Source organism: Ptychodera flava, chromosome 8, assembly GCF_041260155.1.
Source record: "Ptychodera flava strain L36383 chromosome 8, AS_Pfla_20210202, whole genome shotgun sequence".
NCBI classification, from domain to species: domain Eukaryota; kingdom Metazoa; phylum Hemichordata; class Enteropneusta; family Ptychoderidae; genus Ptychodera; species Ptychodera flava.
This window is the reverse complement of record NC_091935.1, coordinates 30,008,800-30,026,309: the sequence shown is the minus strand read 5'-3', so window position 1 is coordinate 30,026,309 and position 17,510 is coordinate 30,008,800. Positions and strand designations below refer to the sequence as shown.

The window sequence follows — 17,510 nt, the reverse complement described above, 5'->3', positions numbered from 1 at the left end:
TACTCAAATCATAGACCCTAAAAACTCTTTAGGGTCTACCAGAAATGTCTGAACAGTTGATGATAAAGCACTGGCACAAAAGGCTTGCGAATAATTTACACCCCAGAGAAACACGATCCGCACAAGCGCCTCGCCGAAATATGTCCTGGATTTGGTGTAGGCCTATTTTCACAGGGGACTTGCCACTGAGACAACGAAGTACAAACTCATTTAATAGTTTTGTACATCTAATGTAGTATAAAGATTTTATGTCGTAGTGCAAAAGTTCTCTACCGCCTTCCGCAATATACAAAATTGACATTGGAAGAGTATTGTACTTCACGCACAGGTGAGTGGATGGATGGGCCAAGCATGTGGGTCTCGAAATATGGGTCACGGGTGGCTGAGTTTAGTAGTGCGCCCTCTAAAGTAAATCCGATTAAAGTAAATGCATCTCTCCACGAATGACTCGCGCTCAACTTGTATGTTTGCATGTTTGTTTATTTTCAATGCGGTATGTTTTGTTCGATTTGCGGGGGGGGGGGGGGAAGACAGTGATACAATAAATAATTAAAAAGGAGAGTCATATTCCTGTTCATGTTTGTTTGTCAAAAAAACCATTCAATTGTTTGTTTAAGGTAGAACGCGCCTCGGGGACAGAAATTCGGGCCTTCAAATTTTGTCAATTTTCTTCTGACCTACCACTTGTTGGGGCTCATTTTGACGCTCATGATGAAAGAAAAGTTTTCACCGTCTTAGTTTATCGAAAATCGGAAATTTTATTTTTTCCCATAAAGTTAACACAGGGGTAGCGGCCATTTTGAATTTCAAATATCGAGAAATCGCAAGTTATTTGTCTCTCTAGTACCAAAGTTTGCACGGTGACCCTGATTTTTATTATTGCTTGGTAAGAGAATGGTTGAAAGTTTACTGAGGAAAGTTTGAGCAAAAGTTAAAGTCTTTCACTTTCGAGGTGCATATTACCTTAATATTGATTTGTCTATAATTCAGCTTGGAATTTTTGATAGACTGCTCTTAAAGTCTGCTCTTAACTTTTCCAAGATCAACCGAATGGCAGGGGCACAAGGGAAGGCACGTGAACATAGGGTAAACATGGGAGTCTACTGTTCAAAGGCATATTTCCAGCCATCATCGTTAAACCACGCGCCTCTTTATGGCAACAGCTCAGTGCTACCCTTGATTTTTGCGTAGGTCAGCGGAGCAGAAATTATTGCTCTGGCTTGCGAGAATGATTTCCAGCTTTTGGAAATTTGGAACAGGGAAGGGTCATGTTTTACTATTTGGAAAAGGGGAGGGTCACATTTTAGGTTGGGGTATCAGGATCACAATTTACACGATGCTTCTCCTCCCAAAGATTTAGAAATCCTGCCCCCTTCCCTATAAAACTGTAAGCTCCCTTATTACCATATTCTAATTTCTTAAAGGAAAGTAATTTTGACAAAAGATTCAACATTCTGCAACATTGAAAGCTACTGTGCATGACTTGACCTTGAAGGATAGACCTGATAAGTATGAGTTGTGAACACCAAGTTCATTTATTAAAAGGAATTTTTGAATGAACCTTACATGACACCAAACATAAAAGGCAAAAGAAAACACAGATTTCAAAAGCAAAAGACATTTTTAAATCCACATGAATTTGATGTAAAGTGATGACTTTTGAAAATATTGCACAAAAACAGCCATATAGTGGTTTAATATCTCCTGATCTGGAATTTTCTCTGTTGCATGCTGGGAAAGCATCTTACTTGTTTCTTACTGTGATAGTGTCATAAAATTGAAGGCAAAAAAACAGGATTATGTGTTGGTAAAGTGTAACTCAGCAGTTGCAGCAAACTGAGACAGCAGGCAAGTGTTGATCTTTTGCAGTGTTGTAACTTTGTTAACATACAAATTACGGAAACGCTCATGAATAAAACTAAGAAGAGAACAAACAGAATACATTTGCAATTTCTATAGCAAATGTTTGACAACGGAGGAGAGAAACGTTTGAAGGAGAAAACTTAACATTTATAGTGGATGTTTGAATTAATTTTGATCAAGCATTATAAATACAATTATTGAAGATTTTCAAAGTCAGTTGATCTAAATAATATTGTCTGTTAAAGTAGAGTGATATACAACTTTATGACAACCTACACTGCAATAGTACAGCTATTAGTGGAAAGTTTGCCTGTATTGGCTCAATGTTGCCACAGTCCGATATTTGAAGTCAATTTGGTTATAGCTGCGCATAAGAACACAAAAGCTTGTAAAGAAATGATCTCTTGTTAAAATTCTGCTCTGTACTGACTGATAAAATTTGAAACGCAATATGATTCTAAATTTTCATTATGGGTAAGAAAAATAAGAAAAAATACAAAAGATAGGGCAAGCTTCAGACATGATTCTTGGTGAATTCTTTTTGTTATCTCAGACCTATTTAAGTCATATATTCAAACTTTAAGACAGAGCAAATTGGAGGTTTGCTTTCCTGTGAAAGTGTATCCCAGCCCAATGACTCATTTTGTTATGTTGTGGTCGCAAGTTTGGACTGGAGCGAGAGAGTCAGCTGCAAACTATGAGATCATGATTATGGTTACATGATGTGAGAAAATCAAAATGTTGACGAGAAACAAAATTGTCTACACAATAAAAGAAACAGAGGACAAAGTTGACACAAAAAAGTGAACGTAAAATTTACAATGAATATCGGTAACTGATAGCAGTACAGCATTCTATCTGATACTTTGCCTCATTAGCTTATTTGTGGAATTTTTGGAACTGGCCAGTGTTTTTTCTTTTTTCCTCTGTGGATCGACAGCAAAACATTTCCAGAGTCGTAAGGTTTCATCAGCCGCTGCCGACACCACCGTTGAGCCATCTGGACTCATTGCCATGTGCAAAACCCTCGAAGTGTGACCTGGATAATAAACAAGAAAAAATGTAAATTTTCTTGTAACTATCTGGGACCACTACTACCTTGCCCCACTCTTTGTCGCTGCAAGTACTCATCATAGGGTAAGACGGCTTATACACAGGGCTCAGACTATCCAGAGTAACATGTGCCATGCACATTCTGTTGCAATATTGTAAAGGGAAAAAAACATGAGACAGCCATGCAATAAAAACACATCTGCATATTGAAATTTACATATCTCCATGGTAGTTGCTTTCACCACAATATGAACATTGCTTGTATGGTACCACTGTACATTCTCTCAATTTCCTGGTTCTTCCTAGACTGTGACAATTTACTTCAGTATCTGTATAATGATAACTTTTGTACACATCAACATCTGTGCATTCTTGAAATACAATACTATAGCCTGTAAAAGGGCTCCTTGCCATAGTACATGTAAATATCAAGTTTTCTCAGGAAAATTCTGAACCTTGAACTTGACAAAAGAAGAATGCTGATCATGAAAAATCTCATCTGACCCCCATTTATAGTGATTTTTCTCCATCTCTCTATATGGTACTGTACAATGTTTAACACTGATTCTTTGACATGCATGCATATGCCCCTATTCCATCAGAAAATTTGACAGACTTACCTGTGAGCTCTGTCACTTTGGTCATTGTAGGGTATTTCCAGATGATCAGTTGGTTATTGGCAAAGCCATGGGCCGACACTAGCTCCTTGTACTCCTTGGACCATAGAATTGAACACACCTGTAAGAAAAGCACAGCCATCAAACCATTGTCAGGCAACAGAAAATATTTCTTTTCACTTTTTCAGATGATGCAACAATATAAAGTATTATTTTATAAAAAAATGATAGTGAACCATTGCATGACAGGATATTAACACTATACTGGAGGATTGATTCTAAGGTGTACCCTCAAACAAAATTTAGGAATCTGGTCTTGATATTTCAGACAGTCTATATAGATTACATTTATGCTTTGTATCACTAAATAATTAAAGCCCCAGTAATGCTAATTTTGATGATGTTTTCATTATTTTTATTTATAAATAACTTCCAACTTCTTATTCTAATCCTAAATAATGTTGAAACGCCACTTTTTAGCTTGACAACTTAGCGTCTATATGTGTAAATGCATGGTTATTGTTTACATTTTTGCATTCTAATCCGGACCAGAAGTCAGTTTTCAACAATAACAATGCAGCTAACAATCAAAAGGGTTGAGTTGACAAGTTGGATACTGTGTATATCAACATTCTTTGGGGAGAAGAACAAGGAATTATGGCTCACATTCAAAATAAAGAAGGGGAAATAAACATCAAAAGTTAGCATTACTGGGGCTTTAATGTACTACCAGTTGTTCCTGGTCATATTTGAGAATGCCATATCTTTAGTATTATAATAGGATGTTAAAATATTGTTCATGAAATAAATGCTGGATTATTTAATTTCGTTACATTGTGTTTTCTATTGTACATTCAAAATTTTAAGTAAATTAATATCACATAGAGATTTTAACAATATAGTGGACCTCTTATCAGAAAGTGGCTGGTAGCGTCATTAACAATAGGCATTCTCTGAAAATTGTGCAGCTGAAACAGATTGTGAGTCATTTCAAGTTTTCCTCGGGTTTGAAGAATCCTTTGCCAACTCACCTGTGATTTTGTGTCAACACTGTTGAGACAAGTGCCAGTATTCACATTCCAGAACCTGATATGTCTGTCGGCTGTGCCTCCTCCGCTGGCCAGGATGCTGGATTGCCAGGGACACCACGCCACAGCCTAACACAGCGAGAAAAGCAAAAAAAGTTACTATACTGAAAATGTTGGACAAAGTTAAATTTCTGGCAGTTATAAAAACTAAAATTTTATGTTGCATGTGGAAGGAATCAAATGATGCTGTAAATACAGTAGAATATTTTCAATTAAGTTCTGGAGGGCTGGACAGGCTCTTGTTGGGTAAACCATGTGGAGGGACTGTGGATGAATTTATCTGACAAGAGACACGAATGCAGAAAGTATGTTTCTGCATTCATGGAATGTCTTTCAAAGCCTGAGCTTTATGACAATTGAAATTCAATTGCTTGATTTCTAAACCACTTTAACACAACCCTCTAAATATGTAATTTGACTGCATGGATGCATATAGTACTGGTTAACCGTCAAAGTGAAAAACAAAGATGGAATTTACCTTGACTGCAGCTTGGTGTTGTGTAAATGTATGTAACGGTGAGCTTCTTTCGTTGGAGACAGTCGTGTTCCATATGTTCAACAGGTTATCATTGCCGCCGCTTGCAAGATATTTGCCATCCGGCGACCACTTCAGACCGCAAATTTCCTGTGTGTGACCGACGAGAGTAGCGATGTGATGTTCCGCTACGCGAACATCATGATGGTGTATATTACCACTGCGAGAACCACTGCGTAAAGATTGTAAGGAAAAGTAAGTAAGGAAAAGTGTCTTCAGTAAAAACTATGTAGTACATGAAATTTTTTTAAAAATGAAACAAAAGTTTCCCTTTTGTTCAATTGCCTCAATTCTATACTGTAAACCAGTGAAAGTTACTGAATACAACTGGTGGATTATCAGAAGACAGTGCCTGAGAAGCAAAGTCAAGCAAGTAAGTAAACAAGTCTTAGATACCGGTGTGCATCTGATATATTTGGGCCAATGTGCAACAGCTTGGAAGGTTACAGGTGATTGGTATATTGTACTTATTTTACAGCGACTATTTCGCAGCTTATGGCTGTTTGGAAATGATTCATTATTAATGTTGATGATACAATAATGATGAGCCACAAGTTTCTGAGACACTGCACAAATATTTCCAGATATAGTTTACCTGCTGACTATGAAGGAATTCCATGACAGTGCTCCAACTCTGGCAGCATGTCCAGTCATGTTACGTAAACGTTTAGACTGTGCGATATCCCATAACTGAAAAAATAAAAAGCATGACAAATTGTTTGATATTTCTAGTTCTTTTGGCCTTTTGGGTCAAGATGCAATAAAAAATATTTTAAACTTAATACCATGAGCATATGTCGATTTGCATTTTGAATCTGATCATGTATCTGGATATCATAATCTGCATGTGCGTCTTGTAGAAGTTTGAAATCACAAACCTGAACTTCTCCATTACTTGTTCCTACTGCTAGGTAGTTGCCTTCATTTATCCAAGATACGGATGCCACATAATCTTCCTGGTTCTCCATTTGTAGTAATTGTTGAATTTCGCCGTTCGTAGCGTTCCACAGATAGACATTTCCACCCAAGGATACTGCCAGGTGATTGTTACAACTCCAATCAATCAAGTTTAAATCTGAGGAAACAATATTCACAGTTAACTTTGGCTGATACAGCATTCTGTGAAATGATTTCTACTGAAATGCAAAATTTTTGCCATGGATAATTTTAGTCTGCACAATATAGATAAAGTAAGAGGCCAGTGAGAGAACACTGAACTAGAAGTTGAGGATGTATTATAGTTGGAGTTTTGAGACGTCGACTGCACTTACAATAGTCATCAAGGATCTCAGGAGCATCCAATATTCTTTCCGGGAGTTGTGGAATATGTCTGATGGTTTTCCTACATGAGCCAGGTGTCTTATTCTGACTGTATAACACTCTCAAGTTGTTCTGGTACCCTGGATATTATGTAAAAAATATTGGAAACCAAAGAAGGCAAAGATCAGCAACAGATTGTATTGATTATAATAAAAGGGAAATATTATAAATTTTCACTACATCATGCTTGAGAATAGAATAATTATTTCTGCCACTGACACTGAAACTGATGTATAAGAATTTTGAAATTTATTTAGTTTTGATTAGTTTGTTGTACAGGAACAAAGTCTATTTTTGAATCTTCTCAAGTAGGAATGGAGAAGGACATGATGGAGAAGATGTCATCAAAGGTTGTGTGGAAAGAAAACCAACCACCCTAAATCGAAATTCTTGATTCTAGATTTACTGTATGTGTAATCACATAAAATTGATACAACCAGTGGTTGTGTGAGCATAAGGTAAAACAAAACTTCCATGGTGAGAATGAACTGTTTGGTTTTGATTCACCAGAATTAAGTTTCCCTCACGCTTATGACTAAACTGCAAAAAATTTGCTAAATCTGATAGAAACAAAGCCAGTGGAGTGTTGAAATGAATTTCTTACCTTCTGGGGCTTGCGGTGGTTTGCTCTTGTAGGATAAAATTTTAGAATCCAAGATGCCACCATTGAGGTTGCCAGCCATAGCTTTCTGTTGTTCAAGCTTTGTCGGACTGAGGACCTCGTCGTCTGCATCTTTCTTTTCATTCATCACTTTGAAGTGACCAACATCAAAGTTTGATGTCGACCGTGACGGGATAAAGCGGTCTCCTGATGGTGTCTTGGATGGAGTCTTTGTTTTTCCTGGTGTTTTTCCTGAAAGAAAAAAATTACTCTTACCCTTTAATGTTGAATTCCTTTTCCGTCACCAGTATACAAATAATGTTGTAAAGTAAAGACTGCCTTCAACACTTAAGTTAAATTTTAAAATCCATTTATAACCCTGAAGATGAATGTTAACAATTTTAAAACCCTAATTATAGAAATTCCTTGGATGTGAGTCTAAACTAAATTAGTGAAATAATGCTTGAAAACTAAACATCCCTTTATATTTTTCATGCAAATTGTTGTAAGGTTCAAGTGGCCCACATCGTGGATGTACAAAATGATACATGCCCACATACACCCAGTGGACCTCTCAGGTCCCTATTCTAGTTGAAATGGATAAATACAATACCTTTGAGGCATTCTTATTATTCAATCTAACAGCTTAAAGCCCCCACTCAATTATCAGATTTATCTAATATAAATATTATTTACTTGATAAAATATTCAATGGAAAACAAAAGAATGACAAACTGTTAATGGGCTGATGACACATTCGCTAATGCGAGAACCTGGGATTGAGAAGGGCGCCTTTAACATCCATGTCAAACTGTATACAATAGATTATCAACACCTTTGGCTCACAAAAGATGCATTAATGTAGTGTCAATGCTTTCTACACAAAGCATACCATCTTACTCTTGTTACTCCTCAAGATATTTAAGACACTAAGATGAAAATAAGAATGTTTTAGTTGTTGTTTTTGATATATTGGTACACATACTTTAATTTATGAAATTTGTCCACAACCACTAAGTCTTGTGCACAGCTGACTACTCTCCCACAACAAAACATGCCTGTGCAAGTCTATAAACATAACAATTTGCATTGAGATTATTCGCAGATGATAATGAGACATTAGTTTATTCAAAAGTCTGCTTTAGTGTAGTTTTCTTACAGAGAAAGCTACCCGAGGTTTAAAATTTTAAGTAATCAGTATTTTTATAGATCTTTAGACCCCACTTTCCCCACAGAACACATTTTCATGCCCCTGGCGTACAAAAATAGACGGATTCTATTTTGTACAGCGACATACTAAGGTTCTTTGGTTGCAATTAATAAGATTTCAGCTGCAATCATACGCCCATCTCACCTGGCGTTTTTGAAGTTGTTCTGGGTGTTTTAAGAGGCGTTTTTGATGGGGTCTTCACTGTACTGCTATTGAAGGATTTGTTCGATGTCTTCATAGGACTGCAGCATGCTGAGGTATTGATTGAATTGTTGCAGCTGTTGGCTTCGGCAGCCTTCCTCTGCCATCTCATTGCTGGCCCTCTTGTGTGTCCCTCCAGCCGTAACAAGTTGTTCACGTCGTTCTCGAAGCTCCAATGTGCCATTTTGCCTAGGAAACAGTACAGTGCTTCGAGTTAAAATGTTATAATTATGGAGTTTAAAAATGCCTGATTGCTTGCATTGTTTAGCGGTGGCAGGTATCTCAACTGTTTGTGAACGGGCCGTGTGGCCCATTTTTTCGATATTTCAAGCTCGCAGAGGGTTGTAGTACTCACCATATCTCAGGAACGCACTGGTAAATATTCCTCATAACGATATTAATTTTAGAACAATCTGCCATGTACGAAAAACAAGACAGGTTACCAAGAGCCAGGGCCGCAAAGTGTAGCTTTACCATTACATTACATGTACCTGGTAGACTTTTAAATTTAAATGGCCCGCCAGGAAGTGATCGCTCAATGATCACGTTCGTAAACGATGCCTACGTCTTCCATTTCAGATCTTACTTAATGAACACTTACCCGATTTGAAGTTATTTCCTTTTAAACTCACTTCTGATAAAAAATTGATCGAATATTACGTTTTGAAGACAAGAAGAACTCAACAGACTCGTTGTGTTCAAAATAGTCTGATGAATGAAAGTCGAGTAGTTTTCGTATACGGATATCTTTGATACGTACATTCTGATTGGCGCGGATTAGAACTAAGTTGTCTGTGATTGGCCCACTAACTCCGCCAATCAGTACAAATTTTAAAGGGAGATGTCTCTAGGCAACAAAAATCACGCGAGATAGTGCGTGAACTGCATATCAACAAAATGGCTGCGCCCATGAAATTTAGTTCGTCAAAACTTCTGATAAACGTTGTCGTGTACTGCCTTCTACAAACCATCAGCCACACAAGAGGAAACGAAGGCAGTGACTTCTATTCCTTTACGGTAAACGACATTCATGGCAATCAAGTATCACTCGGAAAATACCGTGGAATGGTGAGTGTAATGGACCGAGGCGTGGTGCAATGTGTGATTTGTTTTGAATAAGTCACTTGAGAAAGTTGGGAACGACATACTTCGTCAAAGTCGCGAAATTTATGAAATTTAAAATTTATGCGTCAATAGCTGTATTTTGACATTTGACCTGCGCGTGAAATGTCACTAGCCGAAAACGGATACCTGTGTGGAACCTAGCTCTGCATAGCAGGGCTCAATGCTACCGGCTCTTGCCCTGCGTACGATGTTGTGTGTTCCCGACATTATACGGCCGCCCACCACACGGGAGGCCGTACAACGTCGGGAACACTCAGCATCGTCCCGCCAGAGTCGCTTGTTGTTCGATACATCACTTTCATAGAAGAAGCAGAGCCCGCTTTTGTTTCTAAGCGAAGAAACCGTCTGCGTCCTGCAACAACCGTCCTAGCTGCAATAATTGTAGCCCTTGGTTGGTGGGGATTGGGCTTCTGTCGTGCGGCTCGCGCCTTGCCCCAACCAGGGCTACAATTTCTCCCTATACCTGCTAGTGTAAAAGCTGCAGTGCGGGTCTACACTGCATGGTCAAGGCACACACGGGGCCGCATTATTAGAGAATCTCGCCTTACCGTGTGCAAATTTCACTATAACCCTGCTCCCGGATAATGTTAGAGCCCTTGTAACTCCTATCGATGGTCAACTTTACTCCTTGCAGCTGAAAAATGACAGTTTAATGACTCAGGCGCGAAGTCAATTCGAACTGGACCGCCGTCGTTGAACTCTGTACCCAGCCGACTTGTACCATTACATTTTAGGGGTGGCCGACAGGTGTGAGGGACTAATGAAAACGGTGGCACTAGCTGTACAGTAGTGGCAGTATAGTTGTTGTTATTTTAACGCTATCTTTTCGGAGGATTGAAATAGGTCATAGGACCGTTTGCTCCTTTTCAATTACTGCTAGAATACCACTATCGCTGAAAGCAAAGAGAGACCAGTGACCATGGAAGAACTTGCCATCTTTATTTCCTAAGAAGTGAAAGAGATATTCACGCCATGCAAAGTCTGTCGTCTCGTCTTTGCCATTTTATACAGATGCTCTGACAACAAGAGGACACCGCAATACAATTATAAAATATCCAATCGATATTTACGGCTACTATACTATACGATATAGATCTCTAAGGCTATAAAATCTTCGATATATATCGGATATTTACCCGCCTAATTAACAAACTCTAGTATCATCTAGTAGCGAAGTTCGAGCCAGACTAGCGCTTGGCCAGAGCTGTAAAGTGGTGAAATGTCTGACAAATATTCGCGACTCTTTTTAATCTTGAAGCTTATAGTGGTACATTTTCCGACTGTTTCAAATGTGCTGAAATAGTTCCGATTCATAAGGGAGGCTCTAAGAGTGATGTTAACAACTATAGGCCTTCTACCAGTTCTATCTAAAATACTAGAAAAACATGTTTATATTAGTTTTTACAGTTTTATGCATTTAATCTTTTTTGTCACAACTCACAATCATCAGACAACATCACTCTTGTCATATTGCTTTAGTCAAGTTAACTGACCAGGGTCTATACTTTTACAGAATATAGATGAAGATAATTGTTTTTAGATATACTTAAAGATTTTTTTCATCGTTGATCATAACATTTTGCTGAGCGAACTTTCTGTGTATATGTTTTCTGATTTGTCACTGAAGTGGTTTCGATCAGACCTTACAGGAAGAAGTCAATGTTACCTATTTAGGTGTACACGCTCATGTTTTGTCGATTGGTGCGGTGTATCTCAGGAGTCCATTTTTGGTCCACTTCTGTTTTTGATCATGTTATGTATGTCATTTTCCCCCCACACTCATCATGACATGAGTTTAATTAGTCCGGAACATTCTCAACTTTGTGTAAAAATGGGAAGCTTAGATACTACTACTACTGTGACTACTACTACTACTACTACTACTACTACTACTACTACGGTGCTTCAAATTTTATCAGATTTATTCAAAAACTGCTGAGGTCAATATCAAAGCATGTATGTAAAACATGCATATTACAAGGAATTTGTTACAAAAAGAAAGATGTATCCATGAAAAAGCACAGATGTGAAAATGATGTAAAGAAATCCTCATACAACCCGGCCTACTTCATCATAAAGATGTATGTTGACAGACAAGTAAATGCCGAAATTTTAAATTGATAAACACTGCATTATTGAAGTAGTCATGAGCAAACGGATGGAGGAAGTCCATCTGATTAAAATCAGGTGTAGAGTACGGCGACGTCTTCTTATGCGTACGCGGTATTCTCTCGCTGTCGCCTCTCACTACGCGACAGCGAGAGAATACCGCGTACGCATAAGAAGACGTCGCCGTACTCTACATCTGATTTTAATCAGATTGGACTCTGGAAGTCGTTCCTATATTAGGCTATTTCCATACTGAGTTCATCATGCACACTGTAAAGTTCACTATGGTTCGAAGCGAGACTACATAAATGTCCTGTGAGAAAATTAACCTGGAATGTAATCCGCGTTTGTGTAATGAGTTAAGAAATATGCTACGACCGTACAAAAACAGTAAAATACCTACGTGTTGTATACAAATAGCAAAGTATTTGGCAAAGCTGCACTATAAGTAACTATAAATAAATATCGGCGATTTCACAGACCCGGCGTGCTGTGGCACAAGGCTAGTAGTATCGTCTAGAGTCCGGAAATCGCCGATAAATATTCTGTAAGTATAGGCGATTTCACAGACGCAGAGTGCTGAGTCCAGTGTCGATCGGCGATTTCGCAGTAATCCCGAAATCGTCGATATGTCAAACTTTGATACTAGATGGAAAATATCCGATTTTAAAAAAAAAATGTTCAAAGTCACGCCGTCATTGACAAGAATGCCGTTTTGGCACCCCACTTCACACATTGTGACCTTTTTAGTCGAACAGATTTTGCTTGGAACCACTCTTTCCACATTGAACAACAGCGGCATCTTGTTAATGTAGTTGTACCATGGAGGTGGATGGTTGAACTTAGTTGTGAAAGTTGAACTAGTTATGGAGTTTAACTTAGGCACACGCCTCTGAACAATGTGCATGGACACAAAGTTCTAACTGCTTCAAATGACCCGTTCCCGTGAAGGATTTATTGAACTAGTACGTAACTTATTTGAGAAAGTTGGGAAGATAGAGCACAGGATTTATTGAACTAATTAAAATGCGTAGTTGAACTTCGGCAAAAGTATCTCGCTTTATTCACCAAGAGTTATAATACTTATATATTGTCATGAAAATTACCCACCCCTTTCAATCCCATAAGCTAGTCCTACGAGTATGGCAAGAGTGTCCGGCTTTGGCTCCGGAGGCATGCAGTGTAGGGCTCGTAGGGCTACCCGTAAGCATGCTCATTCAGCTCCCTCACACCTGTCGGCCACCCCTAAAATGTAATGGTACAAGTCAGCTGGGTACAGAGTTCAACGACGGCGGTCCAGTTCGAATTGTCTTCGCGCCTGAGTCATTAAACTGTCATTTTTCAGCTGCAAGGAGTAAAGTTGACCATCGATAGGAGTTACAAGGGCTCTAACATTATCCGGGAGCAGGATTATAGTGAAATTTGCACACGGTAAGGCGAGATTCTCTAATAATGCGGCCCCGTGTGTGCCTTGACCATGCAGTGTAGACCCGCACTGCAGCTTTTACACTAGCAGGTATAGGGAGAAATTGTAGCCCTGGTTGGGGCAAGGCGCGAGCCGCACGACAGAAGCCCAATCCCCACCAACCAAGGGCTACAATTATTGCAGCTACAACCGTCCGTATCTTCTGCTATTCCAATGTGGGGCTCGTTCTTCAAGTTCACAATGGCGGCGGACACGGACAGGAAAGTTGGCTTGGCGTAAGTTTACAAGTGCAGTCATGGAGCTACCAAAGATCTTTGGTAGTTCCAGGTGCAGCTAAGCACATCAGGTACCTAGACGAGTTAGGTGTGCTCAAAAACGAAGATTAAAGCAAGTTTGGATTCAAAATTTTTCAGTGGGAAAATCTTCCTCCACGAAACCATGGATGTACAAAAATAGATCTATTTTTGTACATCCATGACGAAACTGATGCTGAGCATGGAAGTATCTCCATGTGCGGAGTCAGTGGTTTAACCTATTTGCCCATCGATTGTCAGCAGGGCTGTGTTGGGAGGCATAGCTGGTAACATGCAGCCCTGCAATGCAGAGCTAAGACCAAACCCAATCCATTGGACTGAGAGGTGCAAGCACATGTCAATATATTGTTTCAGTCAAGCATGTGTTACTTAGCCCACAGCTCAGGAAATAATTCTCATAGAGTGTTTCATGTATTAACACATTCATAAGCAGTTACCTCAAAATTCTATTTCATCATAATTCAACAGCACATATAAATTTGTCAAATCCGTAAACAATGTCAGCCAACCAATATATAAAACATTTGATAGGTTCAGTATCTGTTTGAACTCTCAATAAAACCATAAGACTTCAAGTACTCATCAATTAAACATTTTTACCCATACATTTTGCCATTCTACACATTTTTAAAATTTCACTTGTGTTTGTTTGTGTGTTTGTTCATTTACCTTTATGTTATATGTACATCTACAGGTATCGTGGTAGGATGATATGGAACGTTGACTCACATTACTGACATCATATGACATGAATATTCCATTTTCTAGGTAACACTAGTTGTGAATGTTGCCAGTGAATGTGGTTACACAGATGGTCATTACCAAGCACTTTCAAAGATTCAGGACGACCCAGCATTATCGGACATGTTCACTGTTCTGGCCTTCCCCTGCAATCAATTTGGAAATCAAGAACCAAAACCAAATGAGCTAATTTATAAGTTTGTCCAAGATAACTATGGAGCAGATTTCCCAATGTTCAGTAAAATCGATGTTGCTGGGGACAGTGCGAATCCGGCCTACAAATATTTGACAGGTTTGTCATTTGTTGCCTTTTATATTTCATCAATAAGGCTGGTCTGTAAACTTGATGTCCAAGTATGAAGTCCTCATTTAGAGTATATTCACAGACAGTATCCCCCCTATGGTCTATGGTTCATTGTAGTGGAACCAAACCTATGACAAACCACCTGAAAATGAGTTAGTCTTGTTTGCTCAATTTTTGAATAGTTCTGTGCAAATTTGTTTATCAGTTCATATTTCTATTATTGGTGGAAAGAGTGAGGCAAACTTCATGTTTTCCAGCCAAACTTTATCAAAAGGTGTTTATGCTATCCACTCTCTTCAGCTTAAAGCGCAGTGGTCGTCGCGCAGCGCGTTCGCAATTTTTTTGTTGATAAACATGAATTTTTGTAAACATAAGTCTTCTCAACTTCAATCTGAGTGAGATGGGAGCGGTCTCCCACTTTGTTAACGACTTTGTAAGACTCAACATCATGCAATAGTAAAATATTATGATCGGAAACGAACTTCAGTGGTGTATTTCTATTTATAAACTCATGTAAGGCTACGAACATTGAGAAACTACACTTGGCTCATTATGTCGCTGAGTTTACTGCACGCAGTCATAGTGAACAAATGGGTTTGATCGCGCGCGGTCAGGCTGGTTGTACATAATGCTATGTACAGTACAGTAAAATACATCACTTAAATGATCAACATTGTCTATATATGTAGACTAGCAACAAGTACAACGCCTAACACAAAAATTACACTCAAGAGCATGATCGGCAAGCCAAAGTAGGGCACGGGAGATACTGTTGCTTCGATAAGGGAGACGGTCACCACGTTGACGTACGGATATAAGAGAATCCGGTCCCACAACGTACCGACCCCGCGACGACTTGGCCCACGACCCACTGTTGATCACCGTTTCTAACTTCTTTTAGTAATACGTGGCAAGCGATAGTCAAATGACAGGAAACAATAGACAAAACGAGCGGGTTTACGCGGCATTTGGCAGGAAAATTGCAGGGCTACACATAGGGATGTATCGAGAGATCCTGTGCACGGTCATGGCAGTGGTCCAACGGCTAGCTAGTGTTGGCCTACCGGTACTACGGAAACTTCGTTGTTGTACCTCCTGATTGCCGGGTAGGTCTGAATCCCCTTTCAATTGGGATAACCCCCACATAACAAGAAGACCTATGAAAGGTCCTTCGCTTGACTTGATATCTGTGCTCGGAATTCTCGTTTGCATCCCCAAACTTCGTAGTGGAGTTGGATTCTCCACAGCCGAGTGTAGCGCGCCATATACCCGGTTCTCTTGACACGGACGTTCATGCAGACCAAGGAACAAATGCTTCTTGCTGCAGGGGGCATTGCTCTGACAGCTGTAGATTTCTGTAGCTTGCGTTATTGTCAATTATACTCCTGTTGGGCCTATTGAAATGAAAGCTCTCGTTCTTGCTAGCGATGTCGTAGACTAGAGCCCGGTCATTAATACTGTGTTGGCATATACACGCGTACAGGTAAGTGTTCAGCTACATGGCTCGAGCGATAACAGTAGCCGAACCCCATTCAACTGATTCCAAGAAAATCATGATCAAATGTGATCTCAATCCGGCGTGTAATTACTAGATTTGGTAAATTGGTATGCTTGTGACAGATCAGCCGCCATTTTAACAAGCGGCAATATCGCAAACATTATAATCAACGTGTAACGTATAGTGCGGCATTCTTAGATATGTTGACAACAGGGGGAACCCCCTCAGGAGCATGCGCAGCGTGACGACCACTGCGCTTTAACTTTCAAATATAGATTTTGTTTGTCTTTTGTTGTTGTTCTTTCTTTAAAAAAAGATCAATTTATTCCAACAAAAATGGTAAACAAAATAAAATCTACATAACAGTGAACATGAAAAAATTACAAAGCAACTCACCATATTTCACGTTATTGATCTACACTCTATACTTTATCACTGACAAATGTAGAGCCAACGTTTGAAGTTGCCTTCATTTCCTTTTACTTTCAAGTACCTATTCATGTCCCCCATCAAGATGTGCGCCCTCAGTGGTGGACTATAACTAAAACGAGTCATTTTCTGAACAACCAGCCTTTCTGATCCTCCATAATATTCCTTTGGAGGGGTCCCCCTTGTGGTATGCATAAATCTTCCCAAGAAGTCGGCTACTTTGCCATGTGCATTTCAAAATGAGCACAAGTGAACAGCATTAACAAGTTCAACAATGATCCTTTTATCATCAGCCAGTGAAGAATTAATTACCTCCTATGAAAGTGTTGTGATGGACGCAAAGTTGTCTTTTAATACCAAACACGATCATTGAGATTTATCGATTTTTTTGCAATATTCCTCCAAGGTATGAGATAACCCATTTCCTACAGGCACTGGGGAAAGTTTCCATATGAAAATAATTTCAATTTTTACAGACAAAACCTCAAAAGAGCCAACATGGAATTTTTGGAAATATTTGGTTGACCCAAATGGTGACGTGATTAATGCTTGGGGACCATGGGCATCAGTTGACGACATTTATCCTGAAATAGTGTCAGCAGTGAGAAGGGCAAGAGGTCAACGCCATGGAGATGACCTATGACCTCCAGGATACAGAGATACAAGTAAAAAATGCTAGCAACATGGTGACTCAAATCGTATGTCTTCCATAGATACAATACAATACTTTTATTAATCCCCACCGAGGAATTACGACGTTTGTGAAACAAATTGAAACACAGAGAAGAGGTTATAGTTGCAAAGCAATAACAGTGGCCTTGAACTCTATAAGGTAGATATAGGTTTTGCTTTTACTTTACATAACACTTTGTCAACTGAAATAGCTTTCATTTCGCTCACTGATCACATAAGTGTCATCAACAGAAGTCATCAGGTACACATCAGCAATAATTGAGTTTAATACAAGCCTGAAATATTTGTGTGTGCAGCTTGATCTAGCAGGCAGTGTGATAGCAATGGATCGCTGAGATGTCTGTTTACATTACAGAGAGATAGAAATGGCAAATTTTTTATTC

At 39.1% G+C, this 17,510-nt stretch overlaps 2 protein-coding genes across 2 annotated transcripts; one reads left to right on the top strand and one right to left on the bottom strand.

Annotated features, from left to right (window-relative positions):
• Window positions 1-1,512: 1,512 nt before the first annotated feature.
• Window positions 1,513-9,239, bottom strand: LOC139139004 (cell division cycle protein 20 homolog). Its single transcript, XM_070707686.1, has 10 exons — window positions 9,090-9,239; window positions 8,432-8,677; window positions 7,081-7,329; window positions 6,428-6,556; window positions 6,035-6,231; window positions 5,752-5,846; window positions 5,100-5,328; window positions 4,565-4,690; window positions 3,537-3,654; window positions 1,513-2,902 (listed from the first exon to the last, which is right to left on the bottom strand). The coding sequence occupies exons 2-10, from the start codon at window positions 8,670-8,672 to the stop codon at window positions 2,718-2,720; spliced, it is 1,569 nt and encodes a 522-aa protein (XP_070563787.1). The 5' UTR covers window positions 8,673-8,677; window positions 9,090-9,239; the 3' UTR covers window positions 1,513-2,717.
• Window positions 9,240-9,352: 113 nt separating this feature from the next.
• LOC139139005 (glutathione peroxidase 7-like) lies at window positions 9,353-17,257 on the top strand. Its single transcript, XM_070707687.1, has 3 exons — window positions 9,353-9,556; window positions 14,231-14,495; window positions 16,911-17,257. Exons 1-3 carry the CDS (start codon window positions 9,386-9,388, stop codon window positions 17,075-17,077), a joined length of 603 nt encoding a protein of 200 aa, XP_070563788.1. The 5' UTR covers window positions 9,353-9,385; the 3' UTR covers window positions 17,078-17,257.
• Window positions 17,258-17,510: the final 253 nt, after the last annotated feature.